Source organism: Coregonus clupeaformis, chromosome 7 (assembly GCF_020615455.1).
Source record: "Coregonus clupeaformis isolate EN_2021a chromosome 7, ASM2061545v1, whole genome shotgun sequence".
In the NCBI taxonomy this organism is placed as follows: Eukaryota; Metazoa; Chordata; class Actinopteri; order Salmoniformes; family Salmonidae; genus Coregonus; species Coregonus clupeaformis.
The window spans coordinates 2840555-2860961 of NC_059198.1; the positions used below are offsets into that span (position 1 = coordinate 2840555).

General features: G+C 49.5%; 1 protein-coding gene and 1 pseudogene across 1 annotated transcript; both read left to right on the plus strand.

The window, feature by feature from the left end:
• LOC123491166 overlaps positions 1–4124 on the plus strand; it is a 67806-nt pseudogene extending 63682 nt beyond the window's left edge.
• On the plus strand, positions 4122–17099 carry LOC121568813 (retinoic acid-induced protein 1). The gene is given in 5 exon segments (XM_041879249.2): positions 4122–4612; positions 4614–9941; positions 10737–10830; positions 11446–11495; positions 15043–17099. Coding segments are annotated over 5 exon segments (5970 nt in total). The 5' UTR covers positions 4122–4123; the 3' UTR covers positions 15052–17099.
• The last annotated feature ends 3308 nt before the right edge of the window (positions 17100–20407 follow it).

Consider the following 20407-nt stretch of genomic DNA (forward strand, 5'->3'; position numbering starts at 1 on the left):
CTGTTCCAGATCCTGAGCATAACCAATGACACCAGACATAGGCTTTCAGCAGCTTTGCATATCCTCCCCTGCTGCCTGTACTAACCATGTGTGTGTTGCCAGAGAGAAGCATGGCATGGAATTAGTGTTCTGCAGAGCGAGTGTTTTGAATTATGGATTCGGAAAAGAGAAGTAAAGAGAGAGAGAGAGAGAGAGAGAGAGAGAGAGAGAGAGAGAGAGAGAGAGAGAGAGAGAGAGAGAGAGGAGAGAGAGAGAGAGAGAGAGAAAGAAGAGGAAAGAGAGCAAGAGAGAGACAGAGAACAGTGAACCAGAGACAGAGAGGGGGTGAATTGAACACCACAAAATCCTGCACAAAACCATCATCAAGAGTATAGCGCCCTAGCTGCCACGCGATCAGGCCAGTTATTACCACGGTCTTGTCCATGGTGATGGAGACTGACAACGCTGTTATCCCAATGCAGCTTCAAATACACACACAAAGTGACACTGCCTGTGTGTCATTGTGTTACATTGTGCTACAGTGACAGATCTTACACCCCTAAATTGTGAGCGCCTGAGTAGACCTCCTTGTCTTAAGCACACACACACACACACACACACACACACACACACACACACACACACACACACACACACACACACACACACACACACACACACACACACACACACACACACACACACACAGCTAGTTGCAGGGGATGGGGGGAGACCATGTGTGGAGTCTCCCGGGAAGCTGTTTGTGCCTCTGTTTGATGAGCTGTGCTCAGAGCTGCACACACACGCACTCACAAACACACACACATGCATGAACATTCACACACACACATAAACACACACACACACTACAGCAAACAGCTTGCGGTGCAGAGATGAATAATGCTGTTGTCTGTCTGGTGGGACACGTCACTGTCCCTGGAGCGGGGGGCTGAGCGCGGGGTGCAGAGCTGGAACAGCCCGACACACTGCACTGTCTCCAGGTGACTCTGTTCCCCTTTATAGAGCTCCTTCCCCCCTCCTCACCCCCCTCCCTCCTCTGTGTAGAACACACCCCTCCTCTTAAAGAAGAGAGGAGAGGAAGAGGAGGAGGGAAAGAGAGAAGAGAGGAGAAGAGGATGAGGGACAAGAGAGAAGAGAGGAGAGGGGGAGGAGGAGGGGGAGAGAGAAGAGGGGAGAAGAGGAGGAGGGAAAGAGAGAAGGGAGGAGAAGAGGAGGAGGGAAGGAGAGAAGAGAGGAGAAGGGGAAAGAGAGAAGAGAGGAGGAGGAGGGACAGAGAGAGAGAGAGGAGAAGAGGAGGAGGGACAGAGAGAAGAGAGGAGGAGGGACAGAGAGAAGAGAGGAGAAGAGGAGAGGGACAGAGAGAAGAGAGGAGAAGAGGAGGAGGAGGGACAGAGAGAAGAGAGGAGAAGAGGAGGAGGGACAGAGAGTAGAGAGGAGAAGAGGAGGAAGGACAGAGAGAAAGAGAGGAGAAGAGGAGGAGGAAAGAGAGAAGAGAGGAGAAGAGGAGGAGGGAAAGAGAGAGGAGGAGAGGGGGAGGAGGAGGGACAGAGAGAAAGAGGAGAGGGGGGGGGAGGAGGGACAGAGAGAAGAGAGGAGAAGAGGAGGAGGGACAGAGAGAAGAGAGGAGAGGGGGAGGAGGAGGAGGGACAGAGAGAAGAGAGGAGAGAGAGGAGGAGGGACAGAGAGAAGAGAGAGAACAGGAGGAGGGACAGAGAGAAGAGAGAGAGGGAGGAGGAGGGACAGAGAGAAGAGAGGAGAACAGGAGGAGGGACAGAGAGAAGAGAGGAGAACAGGAGGAGGGACAGAGAGAAGAGAGGAGAACAGGAGGAGGGACAGAGAGAAGAGAGGAGAGGGGAGGAGGGAGGGACAGAGAGAGAGAGAGGAGAACAGGAGGAGGGCAGAGAGAAGAGAGGAGAACAGGAGGAGGGACAGAGAGAAGAGAGGGAGAACATGAGAGGGACAGAGAGAAGAGAGGAGGAGGGACAGAGAGAAGAGAGAGGAGAACAGGAGGAGGGACAGAGAGAAGAGAAGAGAGGAGAGAATGAGGTCTAGGTTGAGCTGCTAGAGATGTGCTACTGTAATGGAGGAGCATTGTATGCTGCTCTCATCCTGCGTTGTCTGTTCACGTAGTATAGCCCATTCTTTTGAGAGAGAGAGACAGGCCCATCGACCACAAAATGAGGTGGAAACTGAGCTGCACTTCCTAACCTCCTGCCAAATGTATGACAACGTTAGAGATACATATTTCCCACAGATTACACAGACCCACAAAGAATTTGATAAACAAATCAAACATTGATGAACTCCCATATCTGTTAGGCGAAATACCGCAGTGTGCAATCACAGCAGCAAGATTTGTGGCCCGTTGCCATGAGAAAAGGGGCAACCAGCGGAGCACAAACAATGTTGTAAATACAACCTATATTTATCTGTTTATTTGTCTTCCCCCTACTATTCATACTACAACTATTTGCACATTGCTAAAACACTGTTCATAGCTGATGATATAACACTTGAAATGTCTTTATCTTTTGAAACATTTTCAAGCGCAATATTTACAGTTAAATTCTAATCGTTTTTTGTTTATGTTGTTTTGTGATTTCTCACTTTTGACTAATAGCAGTCATGTGATACTAAAACAAGTGCTTGCATATTGCAAGTAAATATTGAGTAACAATAGCCTCACGATAGGGAACATTCCGATTAGATTTTTCATGCGGAATGACATTGACAGGATTCGTTCACAGAACATCTCAATCGACCGTTATCTCTTAACACCTCACCTATTCATCACACCCATTGTGTGGTTGCCCCATCTATACTGGTTTCCTCTCCAGAGGTCGTGTCCTTGCGTGGCGGGCTTGGTTTGGACGGGGGCTCACAGTAACAGACATGGCTGTCTAACTCACACTGCCTCCTGCATGACCTGACAATCCCAGCTCCGGCAACAACGGGCTAGCTCCCTCCATCTTGAGATGTTTGAAATGGCCGCTGTACTCTAGCTTGTTCACTGTTCCCTGTCCAGAGTCCAGAGGCCATCTTATCTTGCCCAGAGGATATGTCCTTTGCTTAGAATCTGTCAAGGGAAAATGTATAATTTTAATGTATTTACAGTGCAGCTGTGTACAGGTGTGTACAGTAACATTAATTGTGAATTCAAATCAAGCATTTATTTTAGTCAATTGATCTCAGAAAGGCAAGACTTTGTTGTTGTGTCTCTGATCTTTCCTGGTGAGATGAAGGATGTCAGGGTTAGAGATGTGAAGGTAGAGATGTAACGTCTTGGCTCTGTGATACTAACACCCCCTCCTTCTCTCTGTTTTCTTTTTCTTTCCCTCCCCCTCTTTCCCCACTCCTTCTCTCATCTCTCTCTCCCCCCGCTCTCTCTCTATCAGAACCCCCCCACCCCCGACCCCCTCCCTCCCCAAGCCCCTCCTATAGCTGGAGCCATGCAGTCGTTCAGCAGAGAGAGGAGCGGTTTCCACGGCAACCAGCCCTGCTACCAGCAGGAGCACCATGAATTATCACGCCTGGAGAGCTACCGACAGCACCCCCACCACGGACAGACCAGACAGGTCTACGAGGCACACGCCCTGGCCACCGCTACAGGGATGCCCCCAGTGGGATCAGGGGCCGGACCTGGATCTGGAAGTGGACCCATTCCTGGACCTAAGGATTGTTACAGCCAGCAGGCATACCCTGGATACCCCCAAGGCAATGGAGGTGGTGTGGGTGGTGGTGGTGGTGTGGGTGGTGGAGGAGGTTCGACGCCTCATGATAAGAAGGCTTACAGTGGGGGGAGCCAAGTGCCTCCTCCACCTCCCCAGCATATGCAGGCGGGCGGCTACAGCAATCACATGGGCCCGGGGGGATACCCGGCCCAGTATATGAGCGAGGGCCACCTCCAGCAGTCTAAGTGGGACACCAGCTCAGCTAGCTCAGTACGAGCAGGAGATGGTAGGCAGGATGGAGCCGGGTCCCCCTGGGTCCTCCCAGTATCTGGACCAGAACATGCTGGCTCACTCCCAGAGCCAGTGTCACCAGCCCCACCAGGCCTCTGCTCCAGTCTACACCCAGCCCACACCACCAACCCCATCCCCCAAACCCAGGCCAGTCCCCATTGATGTACCCCCAGAGCCACCTCCACTACCCCCAGCATCCCCCGTCCCCCTCGCCCTCCTCCTCCTCCTACATGGAGAAGTGCAGCCCCATGCCCCACTGCTACAAGGGATATAGTATGCCACCCAGCTCCCAGTACGCTAGGCAGATGGGCAGCCACAGCAGTCTGAAGCAGGGGGGATACCGACCGCCACCCCAGAACAGTTACAGCTACCAACAGACTCCCTCCAGGGGTGGCTACGATTTCAGCCAGCCCCAGCAGAACTACTGTCTGTCCGAGCTGTCCGTCAGATCCCCTGAGCAGTACTACCAGACATGTAGTCCCGCCTCCAGCCACTCCCCTGCACGCTCCGTAGGACGCTCACCCTCCTACAGCTCCACCCCTTCCCCTCTGATGACCAATCCAGAGAGCTTCCAGTACAGCCAGCCACCAATGACCCCAGGGGCGGCTTCTTCTTCCTCCTCTTCCTCAGCGGGTCTGCAGGACCAGGGGCTTGCTGATGCCGCCGCGCTCCCACCCGTCCCCGTCCCCCAACGTGGCCCACCCAACCCCGCAGCACAGCTACACGCAGGGGGTCTCCATGAAGGAGCGCTTCTCTGAGAAGCTGCTTGCCAACCCCAGCCTGTGGAGCCTGAATGCCCTCACCTCTCAGGTGGAGAACATCTCCAACAACGTGCAGCAGCTATTGCTCTCCGAGGCCATGGTCGCCAACAAAAAGGGGGGCAAGCGCAACAGCAGCAATAGCACTGGGAGCAGTGGAGGCGGCTCCTCCAAGAAGGAAGAGGAGTACAAGGGAGTGCCAGGAGGCCCCGAGGGTCAGCACGGTGGGGGCCCCATGCAGGACCCCTACAGCACCAACCAGCACCAGCTCGTCCCCATGGAGATGCAGGAGGGGGGATACTCCAGTAGTTCTGACGAGCAGCTGGAGAGGGGGTACTACTACTGCGGCCAGGGCAGGAGCCCAGCTCAGGCCCCCAACAACACACACCTGGGCCTGGACACGGCCTCATCCTGCTCCATGACCTCTCCGGACGACATGTCCACCCGGTCTGGTGACTCTGTGTCCGGCCTGCAGAGCGTGGCTTCCAGGGACAACCTGACCCCTGACCCCAGGTCACAGGGTGGTCACGACCCCCCACAAACCCCCATGAAGAGCGTGGGTGACGAGAGGTCCCCCCTGAGTGTGACGGTCCCCAGCCCCATGAAGCAGGAGAGCCAGTCCCCTCCAGATATCCAACGTCTCGGCATGCCACTGAAGGAGAACTTTGAGGAGTTGGCCTGGACGGAGAAAATGGCAGACTACGAGGACGATGGCATGAAAAAAGACTCCGACAGCGAGCGTGACTGCAGAGGCGGCGATGATGTCACAGACACCTCCGAGAAGCAGGAGAAATGGCCGGAGGACGAGAAAGGCCCAGCTCTGTATAGCAAGATCAACAAAGCAGTGACCGAGGGAAAGAGCTACTGCTGCAACGAGAACATGTACCATGAGATACAAAACAAATATGACAGAGGCAAAGGGGACTCGGCGGATAAGTCCCCAAGCCTCTCAGACTCCAGCCACAAGGGAGACCTGGGCCAGGAGATGAAATCGGAGGCCTTCAAATCCGAATCTCCCACCGACTCTGAGAGCTCAGTGAAAACATCACCCTTTATTTCCAGGGGTGATCTTGACCAAAATCAATATTTAACAGAGAAGGAAGACAGCTCTGAGAACATATCCCCTACCCCCCGGGGCAAGGCTTTGGATGAGAGGCTCTCTGCCTCAGAGAAGAGAGAGAGCAGAGAAGAAGAAGAGGAGGATGAGGAGGGGGAGGAGGAGAGGCAGCAGGACTCTATATCTCCTCCTCTGTCTACTGAGGAGAGAGAGGGAGAAGAGAGTGAGAGCCTGCCATCGACTGAGGAGGTCCTCAACAATAGAACGAGCCCACAGAAGGAGCCTTCTGGAGAGCTGTGCAGCAGAACAGAAGGCCAGAGCCTGGCTCAGCCTTACCGTAACACAGAGCCTGCAGAGACAGAAACCCAAGCAGCACAAACAGACCCAACAGCAGCAGCAGCAGAATCCCCAGAAATGGGGTCAGCCATTTGTGACACTCCACCCCAGTCTCACTCGGCCATGATGGTTTTCTCAGCTCTCAGTGAGATAGCAACACCTCCAGCTCCGGCTCACACCAGGGACCATATCGATCGCAGCGATTCCAACGTGCTGGAGCCTGACTCCCCTCAGCTGCCAGGGAAGTCGATACTGCACTCAGCGCCCTCCTGGGCCAACACCCCACCCTCGCCAAAGAAAGGTGATGAGGACATGGAGCTGGGCATCAGCTGCCCAAGCGCTGTGACCCCCTCAGCCAAGCCGGAAACCGTGGCCCCATCTGCACACCCGCAGGCTTTCGGCCGGAAGCACGGCCGAGGCAGGAGGAGACTGATGCACTCAGGTGTGGAATTCAGGAGACAGCTGAGTGTGGAGAGAGAGGGGGAGAGTGCCTCTTTGCCCCCCCAGAAACCCTGCATGCCCTCCAGCAAGAGTCCTCTGTTCTCCGATCAGATAGACATGGCCGCTCACCAGGACATAATCATGACGAGCGAGACACCCAAACTGCTGGTTGAGGGCTCCCGCTCCAGAATGTGCACTCGCTCGTTCAACACGCAGGACACAACCCCTAAGGATCCCCAGCCCCCTGAGAGACGGAAACCAGGGCGAAAACCAGGTTCGAAACCAGGCCCAAAACCGGGACTGAAGTCAGGGTTAAAACCAGGGCCTAAACCAGGACTAAAACCAGGACCAAAACTAGGTCCAAAGCCGAGTCTAAAACCAGGACCAAAACCAGGTATGAAGCCCGGTTCGAAGCCCGGCCCAAAACCAGGTTTAAAACCGGGGCCTAAACCAGGCCCAAAACCAGGTCTAAAACCAGGGCCTAAACCGGGTCCAAAACCAGGACCAAAACCAGGTCCAAAACCAACTGAAGGAGCACCCCGTGGTCGTCCCAGGGGCACAGGCTCTAAGTTGAAGTTGGCACAACAGGAAGGTCCCATTCAACCCATCACAGGGGGTCCAGGAAGAGGCCAGAAGAGCTTGAGCATCAACAGTCAGCAAGGTGATGGGAACCAGGAAGTGAAAGCTCCAGGCAAGGATGGAAAGAACATGGTCCTGAGATCCAGAAAGCCCCCCCAGAAAGAGAAGGAGCAATCTGAGGGAATCCTAACTCAAACCCTGACAGGTATAACAAAGCCCAATGCAGTGTTAGAAAATGAGGAACGTACGAGCATAGAGCAAGCCCTCCCTGTCTTTCCTAACCAGACAGACACCAGTGTAACAGACACCAGTAAAACCGACACCAGTGTAACATACATCAGTAAAATAGACACCAGTGTAACAGACACCAGTGTAAAAGACACCAGTGTAACAGACACCAGTAAAATAGACACCAGTGTAATAGACACCAGTAAAATAGACACCAGTGTAACAGACACCAGTGTAACCGACACCAGTGTAACAGACACCAGTGTAACCGACACCAGTAAAACAGACACCAGTATACCTGTCGCTCCACCTGAGAAACCTAAAGAACCGACTGTAGCTGTACCTCCTATAACTGCACCTGTACCTCCACTCAAAAGAAAACCCAGTCCTCTGCCTCTAGAACCTCCAGTGAAGAAAAAGCGAGGTCCAAAACCAAAACCAAAACCACAACCACAACAGCCACAGCCTGAAACTCCCCAGTCTGACCAGTCCAACCAGTCCAACCAGGCCAACCAGTCCAACCAGTCCAACCAGGCCAACCAGCCTCCATTAGTCAAACCCAAGGAGATGGGTGTCCGAGGCCCCAAGAGGAGGCTAAAGCGAGGCAGACACCTCAAGGCCTCTCTGATCACTGTGCTGACCAAAGATAACCCTCCTCTCACGATGACTGACTGTGATGTGGTTAGTGAAATGCCCAGTGTCCCTTCTCAGTGTCCCACTAAAACCAAGTACCTCCCCCCGCGCAAAGGCAGGGGTCTGAAATACGAGGCCATGGTTCAGAAAATAAACTTGGGCACTGGTTCGAAGAAACACCTGCCAACACCACAGCCCGAGAGCACAGAGGCGATAGTGGAGGAAGTGACATCAAAGCCTGTGTCGCTGTCCATCTCGGAGGAGAGCGAGGCCCCAGTGGTGGTGGTGAGCGCCCCTGAGGTGACACGGGAGGAGGTAGCAGGGGATGAGTGGAGCTCCACGGGGGTCCAGAACACAGAACAGGAGGGAGGGGTGCAGCAGAACACCGGGGAGGGGGTGCAGCCAGAGTCACTCCCAGCGGGGGTGCCAGACGCTGCAGCGGCGAGCGATGCCAACAAACCCACCAGGACCAAGAGGAGGAAATGGGCCATGGTGGAGAGCACGGACGCCACGGTGGTCGCCATGGAGACGGGAAGCCTGATCATCAACACGCCGCGGCTGGCCAAGCAGAGGGCCATCAAGAACAACCACGAGATGCACCTGAAACAGAGGAGGAAGAGGAAAGGAGGACAGCCTCCCTCAGAGGGGCCTGTGGCTGACGAGAAGGTAGGGACAACAACAGGAGAACAACAGACAGAGACAGAGGCACAGACACCCACTGACACAACATTAACAACAATGCCCGATCTACCAGCCGGCCCAGGTGAGATCACAGACAGCCCGCAGGTGATCGCCACAGAAATTATCCAGCTGCCTCCCTCCAAACGAGGGAGGAAGCCCTCTTCATCCCCGTCCAAAAAGAGAGGGAGAGGCAGAGCCCCAGGTGAACAGCAGAGAAGCAAACCTCTGAAGGTGCACAAAAAACCTGGTCCTAAAAAGGGAATCAAAGACGCCATGGAAGTGATTGAAGCAGTGGTGAAGGCTGCAGGGAGGGAGGCCAGACTCAAGAAAAAGAAATCAAAAAAGGAGAGTCCTGCAGTGTCAGAGGAAAAGCAGCTGGAGCCCTCTCTCAAACAGGTACTGAGCAAAACCCCCAAAAGCGGAATCAAACATTCCTTCTGTCCATATGTGCGCATCGACAGCTCCAGAGACTTCGCCTCTCTCTGTACCATCGTAAACAGGCGCAATGAAGAGCTGAAGATGGTGTTTCAGAAGCCCCGGAAAAAGAGCTCAGACAAAATTAAAAACCCAGTCACGGTTGCCAAGGCGATACCCATCTCCTCAGCTTTGCTCCAGGGGCCCTTGGTTAACAAAACCTTAATTGACAGGTGTCTAACGTGTTGCCTGTGTGGAAAGCCGGCAAATTACCGTGAGTTGGGGGATTTGTGTGGGCCCTACTACCCAGAGGATAGCATCCCTCGCAAAATCCTGTCAGCAAGACATATAGAACCCCCGAGGGAAAACCAAGAGAAAACAACAAGCTCCAACAGTAGCATCGAGGAACCAAGCAGCAGCACCCCAAAAAGCGAAGGAGACCCCAGCTCCGAAAAGGAAGGCAGTAAAAAGGGGGATATGGAGACAGTCACAAAGGAGGGCAGTAGTAGTACTAGTGGTGGGGGTCACCATCATCAGCCCCACCCCCACCACTGGCGCCCCAGGAGGGCAGAGAGGGCACCTGCGGAGGGCGGAAGCACGCACCGGCCCACCCTACGGGATAGGTTCAGGAGGATGCAGCAGCTCCAGGAGGAGAGGAGGGCTGCGGAGGCCACAGCTAGTGGTCAGGAGGGGATCAGTGGAGGAGGAGGCCTGCTCCAGAGACTGCAGGGGGAGGCTGAGGCTAAGGAACACTGGGCCCATGAGAACTGTGCTATCTGGACCAATGGGGTCATCATGGTGGCCGGGAGGCTGTACGGCCTGAAAGAGGCTGTTCACACTTCCACAGAAACGGTGAGACCTTCCTCTTTCTCTATGCTGATTTCTCTCTTTTTCTTTCTTTCTTTCTCGCTCTCTCTCTCTCTCTCTCTTTCCCCCTCTCTCTCTCCAGTTGATACTGATACTGCATCTTACCAATGGAGAGTCAATATTTGAAGTGCTGTATTTCACATACAGTAAACTCCACATGATTCCGATCTATAATTCTAGCCTCTCACAGTCAGAAAGGAATGACTGTCCTCCCTGGGGTTTTACATTACTATGAAATGAAATAAATAAAAAATTGATCACAAAAAAGAAAAACATTTGCCTTGTGCTAATCTATTTTGTAGGGAACTGTGCATGTTGGCCACAGTGGCATATTGGCCACAGTGACATGTTGGCCACAGTGACATGTTGGCCACAGAGACATGTTGGCTACAGTGACATGTTGGCCACAGAGACATGTTGGCCACAGTGACATGTTGGCCACAGTGACATGTTGGCCACAGTGACATGTTGGACATAGTGACATATTGGACACAGTGGCATATTGGCCACAGTGACATATTGGCCACAGTGACATGTTGGCCACAGTGACATGTTGGCCACAGTGACATGTTGGCCACAGTGACATATTGTTGGCAACAGCAAGTGTATGCTTTATTATTAACTGACTGTCTGCCTGTCTGCCTGCCTGCCTGTCTGCCTGTCTGCCTGTCTGCTGTCTGTCTGTCTCTCTGTACATATGTCTCTATGTCTCTCTGTCTGTCTGTCTGGCTGTCTGTCCCTCTGTCTGTCTCTCTCTCTGTTTGTCTGTCTGGTCTCCAGAGCTGCTCCAAGTGCCAGAGAGTGGGTGCGTCCATCAGCTGCTGCTGGAAAGGCTGCCCTCACAAATACCACTACATCTGCGCCAAGGAGATAGGTAAGAGCCCTCAGAAAGAGAGAGAGAGAGAGAGAGAGAGAGAGAGAGAGAGAGAGAGAGAGAGAGAGAGAGAGAGAGAGAGAGAGAGAGAGAGAGAGAGAGAGAGAGAGAGGAGAGAGGAGAGAGGAGAGAGAGAGAGAGAGAGAGAGAGAGAGAGAGAGAGAGAGAGAGAGAGAGAGAGAGGAGAGAGGAGAGAGGAGAGAGGAGAGAGAGGAGGAGAGGGATGGATAAAGAGGGTTAGAAGGAGTGTGGGATGGGGGAGTAGGAGGGAGTAGGAGGGAGGGATGTAGAGGGGAGGGGAGAAGGAGGGATGAAAGGGGAGGGATGGATGAAGGGGGTGGAGGGAGCGTGTGTGTGTGTGTGTGTGTGTGCGTGCGTGTGTTCATTTGTGTATAAGCATATGCTGTATGTAGGTATTACCTCACGCCATCAGTAGATACAGTGGGGATTAGAAGCCCTCACACGTCTGCAGAGGCAGCACTGGGAGGAGCTGAGGGGCCAGTTTAATCCTGCAGAGTGCACCATGGCTGCAACCTGCCTCATCCTATCATTCTTTCCCTACTACCCTCTCTATATCTCTCTCTCCTTCCTTCTCTCTCGTTCTCTCTCTCTCAGGCTGCATGTTCCAAGAGGACAACTTTTCACTGAAATGTCCGAAACACGAGGTAAGCAAATTAACAGAATCCGTCTGTACACATGCAAAAGGGCAAAGGAAATACCTTGATATCCGTAAACATTCCTATAATCCAGACTCCCATCTCTCTATCCCCTCTGGTGAGGAATTTAAAATATTGTGATTTTACAATTCATACATTCAATTTCAGTTTTGACAGACAGACAGACAGACAGACAGACAGACAGACAGACAGACAGACAGACAGACAGACAGACAGACAGACAGAGAATGATATATAGTGACCAGTGACAGAGAGTAGGAGGGAGAGAGAGAAAGAGAGAGACATTCACACACACACACACAAACAGACAGAGAGACACACACACACACACACACACACCCAAACAGACAGACACACACACACATAAATGGACAGAGAGAGAGTCAGACACAGACAGAGGATTTGTGTAACCAAGGTCGTGTATCTCGTCGTCTCCCGTGGTAACAGCCTATCAGGCATCTCTGCCTAGCGCTGAGCACTATTGACTGGCCAGTCCGCTAACACTAACACCACTATTAACGTCACCTGAACACTGAACACTGATTGGTCTCACACAGCGTTCTGCAAGGCTGGAGGTCAGTCTGTCGATTCCCTCCCATTACTAAACACAGACTCTAAAAGACCGGTCAGCACCAAGCTAAAAGGGAAGCAGACATAGGATATAAATCCAACTCAAACTGGATTGACAGAGTTCGGCAAACTATTATCCATGACGGCACCGAATGTTCTAATCTATGACAAACACATTCTATGCATAGGAAGAAGAATGTTATTGTAGTGGAATGTGACTGCACAGGTAGTCCTACGAATGACCTTGACAAAATGGCAAATCATCCTACACTTTATCCCACTAGCTACCTCTCACACTGCACCTCTCTGAAAACATTAGTCAGCCAGCCACGCTGTACATTGTTATGACTGAAAGTGGTTGTGTGATGACAGTAGCAGCCCACTCTTCCTGTTTTGTTTGGATTTCCAAGGCCGCAGTTTGCTTTATGGGAGGCGCCATCTGGTGGCCGTTTCACCACACTGCACCCTGGAGGAAAGTCAATGATGGCGGGAGGGAAGAGGGGGTTGGAGGGAGAGGGGAGAGAGAGGGGTACTGACATTCAGCAGGGAGCAGCGGTGCATTGAAGTAGCAGCCTCTCTCTCATCTCCTCTTTCCTTACCCCTCTCCTCTCCCTTTCTCTCTCCTCTCCTCTCCTCTCCCCTCCCTCCCTCCCTCCCTCCTCTCTTCTCCCCATCCCTCTCTCCTCTCCTTTGTGCAGACTGACAGACAGGGATGAAAATCTGGCTGCTGATCAAAAAAGCATCCCGCCCAACCCCTGCCTTCCCCTCACTCCCTCCCTCCCTTTCTCACACTCTCCTCTCCTCTCTTCACTCCCTGCCTTCCCCTCGCTCTCTCCCTCTCTCACACTCTCCATCCCTGCCCCCTTCCCTCTGCGCTCTCCTTCACTCCTCTCCTCTCTCTCCCTCTCTCTCTTCTCTCCTTTCCTGTCCCTGTATACTATCCCCCTCCCCCTCCCTCATCTCTTCACCTCCCACATATAGAAGCACAGAGAGAGAGAGAGAGAGAGAGAGAGAGAGAGAGAGAGAGAGAGAGAGAGAGAGAGAGAGAGAAGAGAAAGACAGAGAGAGAGGGATAGAGAGAGAGAAAGAGGGACCGAGAGGGAGAGAGAGAGGGAGGCTGGTGGGTCTGTGCGATGCTAATTTAGCAGGCTGAGCAGCCTAATCAGAGAGCAGTAGAGATACACAGACACAGTCCCAGGCACAACCACCCCCACCCAGGTCTCCATGGAACTCTGCCTCTGTTCTCTGTTCCTCTGCTCTCCTCCTCTCACTGTTCTACAAAACAGACACAGACACCAGCAGGATGGAGGGAGGGAGGAAAGGAGGGATGGAGGGAAGAAAGGAGGGAGGAAAGGAGGGATGGAGGGAGGAAAGGAGGAAAGGAGGAAGGAAAGGATGGAGGAAAGGAGGGCGGGAGGGAGGAAAGGAGGGAGGGAGGGAGGGAGGGAGGAAAGGAGGGAGGCAGCAATCTCACATGGGCAGAGAGCATGTGCAGAACCGCTGCACACACAGCCACACACACACACACACACACAGAGTAGGCACAGGCATGCACACACACACACAACAGGCACATATTGCGCAAACTCACACAAAAACATATGAACATGTGAATGTTCACAAACACACACACACACACTCACAACACATAACACACACACACAGTAGGAGACAAACAGAGGTTGTGTTAGTGTTCTCTGCGGATGTGTAGGAACAAAAGGAGACCAGTGGGCCATTACATCACAGAGACTCCGAGATAGAAAGAGGAGAGAAAACAGAGAGACTCCGAGATAGAAAGAGGAGAGAAAACAGAGAGACTCAGAGATAGAAAGAGGAGAGAAAACAGAGAGACTCAGAGATAGAAAGAGGAGAGAAAACAGAGAGACTCAGAGATAGAAAGAGGAGAGAAAACAGAGAGACTCAGAGATAGAAAGAGGAGAGAAAACAGAGAGACTCAGAGATAGAAAGAGGAGAGAAAACAGAGAGACTCAGAGATAGAAAGAGGAGGGAAAACAGAGCGAGAGAATGAGAAAGAAAGACAGACTACAGATAGAGAGAGAGAAAGAGAGAGAATATAGAGAGCGACAGAAGAGAAAGAGAATACTGAGAGACAAAGGGAGAGAGAGGGAGGGAGAGCGATTCAGATATAGAAAGAGGGAGGGAGGGAGAGAAATAGAAAGAGAGAGACTGCAGAGGATTGGGGGGAGAGAAAGCACCACACCAGTGCAATTAGTAGGTGTTCCCACTGTGTTCTATCACAGGAGCCGGTTCACTGGCCAGCTGCATCCTCCATTCTCCACTTTTGCACACTGCAGCTAGCTTTCATGTCCGCACTGTGCAGAACCACACACACACACCAGCACATAGGTGCGTGCACACGCACACTCACACACACACACACACACACTGCAGCTTTCATGTCTGCACAGTAGTGCAGAACCACACACATTGCAGCTTTCACGTTAGCTCAGAGCAGAGACAGTGACCATGGCAATTAAAGGTCCCATTCTGTGCTGGCCATGGAGAATAACACACACACACATTGCAGTGCTGTGAGTGCCGGTGCGTTCTATTTCAGCAGGCATGAGTACATATTGTCCAGAGAGAGAGAGAGAGAGAGAGAGAGAGAGAGAGAGAGAGAGAGAGAGAGAGAGAGAGAGAGAGAGAGAGAGAGAGAGAGAGAGAGAGAGAGAGAGAGAGAGAGAGAGAGAGAGAGAGAGAGAGAGGAGAGAGAGAGAGAGAGAGAGAGAGAGAGAGAGAGAGAGAGAGAGAGAGAGAGAGGGGGATGGAGAGGGAACTGCTGTGTATCACTAGCGGTGAGTGAGAGACCTACTGAACCTGCAGACAGTATAACACAACACACACAGATTCACCCATACACTCTCGAAAGCACAATCATCTTTGTGCACTTGTTTTGAAGTGAACAGCAATCGCCCTCATACATAATTGTGTCTTTGTCTTCCAGGCTTTGTAAAATAGACCACCACCCAGCCCCAGTGAGCATCACCTATGCAGTACGACAGAGAGACAGATAGGACATCCCTCCACCCAAACCTGATGATGATGAGTCATGATGAAACGTCATGATGGACAGACTCATTGGCCAATGGGGACAGCTGGGACTCCTCTGAGGCACCACCGATGGCAGCAATACAGACACTAGACAGCAGGTCCCTCAGAGCAACCCCTGTAACCCCCGGCAACAGCACTGCTTTATCTCAGCCACCCCTGATAACCAGACAGACAGACAGAGAGACAGAGAGAAAGAGAGACAGACAGACAGACAGACAGACTGCAGTGTCTGTCTGACAGACAGTCTCCTTCACGGACAGACGGACTGCAGTGTTTTGAGAGACTCTTTCACAGCCCTGTCTGTCTGTGTCTGGCGTCTAGACACCTGGCAGGCATGGTTACTTAGAGACCACCCCTCCAGAGAGAGTGGGGGGAGAGAGGGGGAGAGACAGGGAGCTGTTTTAAATTCACAGTGCACTGTTCTGCCTCTGGAACGGTCGCTATCATTTTTGGACACCTGGTGGATTGCGATTGGCCAGACTAGGCCCCCCCTGGCTATGCTGTCCAAGTTCCAGGTAGCGGTGTGTGTGTGTGACATCGACTCTGTGTGTGTGCTTGTGCGAGGAAGCGAACGAGCGTGTTCCGATTTAAGATGTCATGCGTCAAAAGAAGCCGCCCCTCCCCTGGATGTATCTCAATGTGCGCTTAAGTGTTATAAAAATTGTACATTGCGTGCTTTAACAGATTCTAAATATGATTCTGATATTGACAGAAAGAAAAAATAACGGTATTTTAATATAACACTCTTCTTCTTCTTCCGATATGTATTTTGATGTGCATATTACGGCTATACGACACCATTGAGTCAGCGTTAGTATCTGTCCCGCTTTGTGTTCAATTAAACATTTTTATAAAAATAAAGGTTCCAATATTCACACTAGCATACTACTTAGAATGCATGCCTTATACACTGCTTCATTCTAAGTGTGTAGCGTGCTAATTTGGATATTGGGGCGAAGTCAACCGGTCGAAGTTCAGCCGTGTGCATATACAACATGATGTACAGTAGACGCCACATCATCACCATAAAGGTTAAAGGTAAGGGCTTAGGGCCCGGCCGGGATCATCTCACGGGTCATGTAATCTCACCACAGTTCTTCATCAATATCTCTGTCCATCATCTCCATCACCAAAGGCTGCTGTCTCCATAAAAATGACAAGGATACGACTCCAATGAATTCTTAATCCTATACGGCTTGAGTTCTCAGCACCATAGAGCTGAAACAACCGTACAGAGACTGAGGATGTCCTAATATGGACACCGAACGGTAATCACAGTCCTCCCCATTAAATGGGGAATCATGACTGTTGTACAATGTCCATATTCTGACAGTTTTCGTTTTCTGACTCCACATCAAGTGTGTGTCTCTCTCATTCCTTTCTCTGTATGTGGCACTCACAGTAGCAAAGCCTCTTCCCATTACTGCAGCATTCTCACACACACACACAGACAGCCTCTTAAGGGTGTAGTGTACTGTACTTCAGTACTACTTTAGGGTGTAGTGTACAGTACTTCAGTACTTCATATCAGTGGACACATACAGTATTAGGGCGTACAGTACAGACAAGAGCAAAACATCACACCACATACCTCTTCTTCTTATGATTCTTGATTATGATGCTCTCATTATTTAATGGTGTATATAAGTATTTGACGCTGTTTAAATGTAAGATGTGATGTACTAATATAATTGTGTATAGTATTTCCTAGAGATGTTTATTTTCTATAAAATTAATATGTTATTGCTTATAAAAATGTTATTAAAAGAATCCATTAAAAAAATTAGACTTTTGGGAATGTCACTCGTTCTAAGTTGAGCATGCTGTTTTTTTGTTTTTTCCATGTTTTCATTGTTTGAATCGATGACACTACAGCATCAATTTGTGTGAAATGTTTTTGTAACGCCAATGTCAAATATACCAGCACCTTTCAATGCTGCCCAGACCAAGGACTGTTCTTTTTTGTCATCTCCTTCCAGATCTGCACTGACACACAGACACACATTAGTGATCATTAATGACACACTATGAGGACAGAAATACAGATGGAAGAATTGGGACTTGTCATGACACACAAAGGTGCATACACACACACACACAGTACACACACACACACAGTACACACACACACACAGTACACACACACACACAGTACACACACACACACAGTACACACACCAAGGTTATTATAGTTTTGTGTTTTTATATTCATTTTTATTTATTTAGCTTTTTATTTTAAATTCAGTTACTTTCAGTTCGTTTTCAGACCTGACATGCTAGTTTTTATTTACTTTTAGTTGTATTGAAATATTTCAATTTTGTTGTTATATTATTTAGTTTCAGTTTTAGTGTTAAGGACAGAAAGCATGCGTTGGAGCATGCGTCAGTGTTGTATTGTTTATTTTTTTTTTGGGGGGGGGGTTCACTTCTTGCAACTGTGGAGCAGTAATACATAAGGTGATGGGTCAGGTCATAAGTTAGGTTAGGTTTCAATGATAAAGTCAATCTCAATGTGACTTGGACTTAAAAAGGAATAGCGCTGAGACCGGTGCAAAGAATATGGTGGAAACTCTCTCACCCATGTTTACACCAATCCAAGGCTTTTTAATTTTAGTAGTACATGTAAGAAGAATGACATTTTTCCCTGTTAGCTAGTGATAGCTACACTGTAAAGGGGTTGACGTGAATTTGACAGTAACTTACAAGGAGCAAAGTGGCAAGTAAGTTACTGTATTTCATATTGCAGTACACCTACTGTAATCTAAATACAGTATCAAAGCAAGTACTGTGTAATGACACATTACAATACCGTAGAATAATGAATGCGTGAATAATTGACTGGATGAATGAATGAAATTCATTGAGGGGAGATGTGGTTTGTATTTCACAGTATTTTACTGTAATTACATGGAATTGGTGCAAGCAGGTTGGCTGAAAGGTAATGTGTTTACACATTACAGCATATCAATAAATATTTGGTGGATATATTACTTGCACTTCTAGAGACCTTATAGAGATTCTCTGGTACTTTTGCATACTTTTTAGCCAGTAGTTCTGAAAGTAGCATTCACGAGACAAAAGTGGTACCTGAATATTGCGTACTACGTCACGTACAGTATGTGCAGATATATGCACCACGTCATTGCTCTCAATTCAATTTCAATTTCAATTTAAGGGCTTTATTGGCATGGGAAACGTGTGTTAACATTGCCAAAGCAAGTGAAGTAGATAGTAAACAAAAGTGAAATAAACAATAAATATTAACAGTAAACATTACACTCAGAAGTTTCAAAAGAATAAAGACATTTCAAATGTCATATTATGTATATATACAGTGTTGTAACAATGTGCAAATAGTTAAAGTACAAATGGGAAAATAAATAAACATAAATATGGGTTGTATTTACAATGGTGTTTGTTCTTCACTGGTTGCCCTTTTCTTGTGGCAACAGGTCACAAATCTTGCAGCTGTGATGGCACACTGTGGTTTTTCACCCAGTAGATAAGGGAGTTTATCAAAATTGGGTTTGTTTTCGAATTCTTTGTGGATCGCTGTAATCTGAGGGAAATATGTGTCTCTAATATGGTCATACATTTGGCAGGAGGTTAGGAAGTGCAGCTCAGTTTCCACCTCATTTTGTGGGCAGTGTGCACATAGCCTGTCTTCTCTTGAGAGCCAGGTCTGCCTACGGCGGCCTTTCTCAATAGCAAGGCTATGCTCACTGAGTCTGTACATAGTCAAAGCTTTCCTTAAGTTTGGGTCAGTCACAGTGGTCAGGTATTCTGCCACTGTGTACTCTCTGTTTAGGGCCAAATAGCATTCTAGTTTGCTCTGTTTTTTTGTTTGTTCTTTCCAATGTGTCAAGTAATTCTCTTTTTGTTTTCTCATGATTTGGTTGGGTCTAATTGTGTTGTTGTTGTTGTCCTGGGGCTGTGTGTTTGTGTTTGTGAACAGAGCCCCAGGACAAGCTTACTTAGGGGACTCTTCTCCAAGTTCATCTCTCTGTAGGTGATGGCTTTGTTATGGAAGGTTTGGGAATCACTTCCTTTTAAGTGGTTATAGAATTTAACGGCTCTTTTCTGGATTTTGATAATTAGCGGGTATTGGCCTAATTCTGCTCTGCATGCATTATTTGGTGTTTTACGTTGTACACGGAGGATGTTTTTGCAGAATTCTGCATGCAGCGTCTCAATTTGGTGTTTGTCCCATTTTGTGAATTCTTGGTTGGTGAGCGGACCCCAGACCTCAGAACCATAAAGGGCAATGGGTTCTATAACTGATTCAAGTATTTTTAGCCAGATCCTAATTGGTATGTCAAATTTTATGTTCCTTTTGATGGCATAGAAGGCCCTTCTTGCCTTGTCTCTCAGATCGTTCACAGCTTTGTGGAAGTTACCTGTGGCGCTGATGTTTAGGCCGAGGTATGTATAGTTTTTTGTGTGCTCTAGGGCAACGGTGTCTAGATGGAATTTGTATTTGTGGTCCTGGCAACTGGACCTTTTTGGAACACCATTATTTTTGTCTTACTGAGATTTACTGTCAGGGCCCAGGTCTGACAGAATCTGTGCAGAAGATCTAGGTGCTGCTGTAGGCCCTCCTTGGTTGGTGACAGAAGCACCAGATCATCAGCAAACAGAAGACATTTGACTTCAGATTCTAGTAGGGTGAGGCCGGGTGCTGCAGACTGTTCTAGTGCCCTCGCCAATTCGTTGATATATATGTTGAAGAGGGTGGGGCTTAAACTGCATCCCTGTCTCACCCCACGGCCCTGTGGAAAGAAATGTGTGTGTTTTTGCCAATTTTAACCGCACACTTGTTGTTTGTGTACATGGATTTTATAATGTCGTATGTTTTTCCCCCAACCCCACTTTCCATCAATTTGTATAGCAGACCCTCATGCCAAATTGAGTCAAAAGCCTTTTTTGAAATCAACAAAGCATGAGAAGACTTTGCCTTTGTTTTGGTTTGTTTGTTTGTCAATTAGGGTGTGCAGGGTGAATACGTGGTCTGTCGTACGGTAATTTGGTAAAAGCCAATTTGACATTTGCTCAGTACATTGTTTTCACTGAGGAAATGAACTAGTCTGCTGTTAATGATAATGCAGAGGATTTTCCCAAGGTTGCTGTTGACGCATATCCCATGGTAGTTATTGGGGTCAAATTTGTCTCCACTTTTGTGGATTGGGGTGATCAGTCCTTGGTTCCAAATATTGGGGAAGATGCCAGAGCTAAGGATGATGTTAAAGAGTTTAAGTATA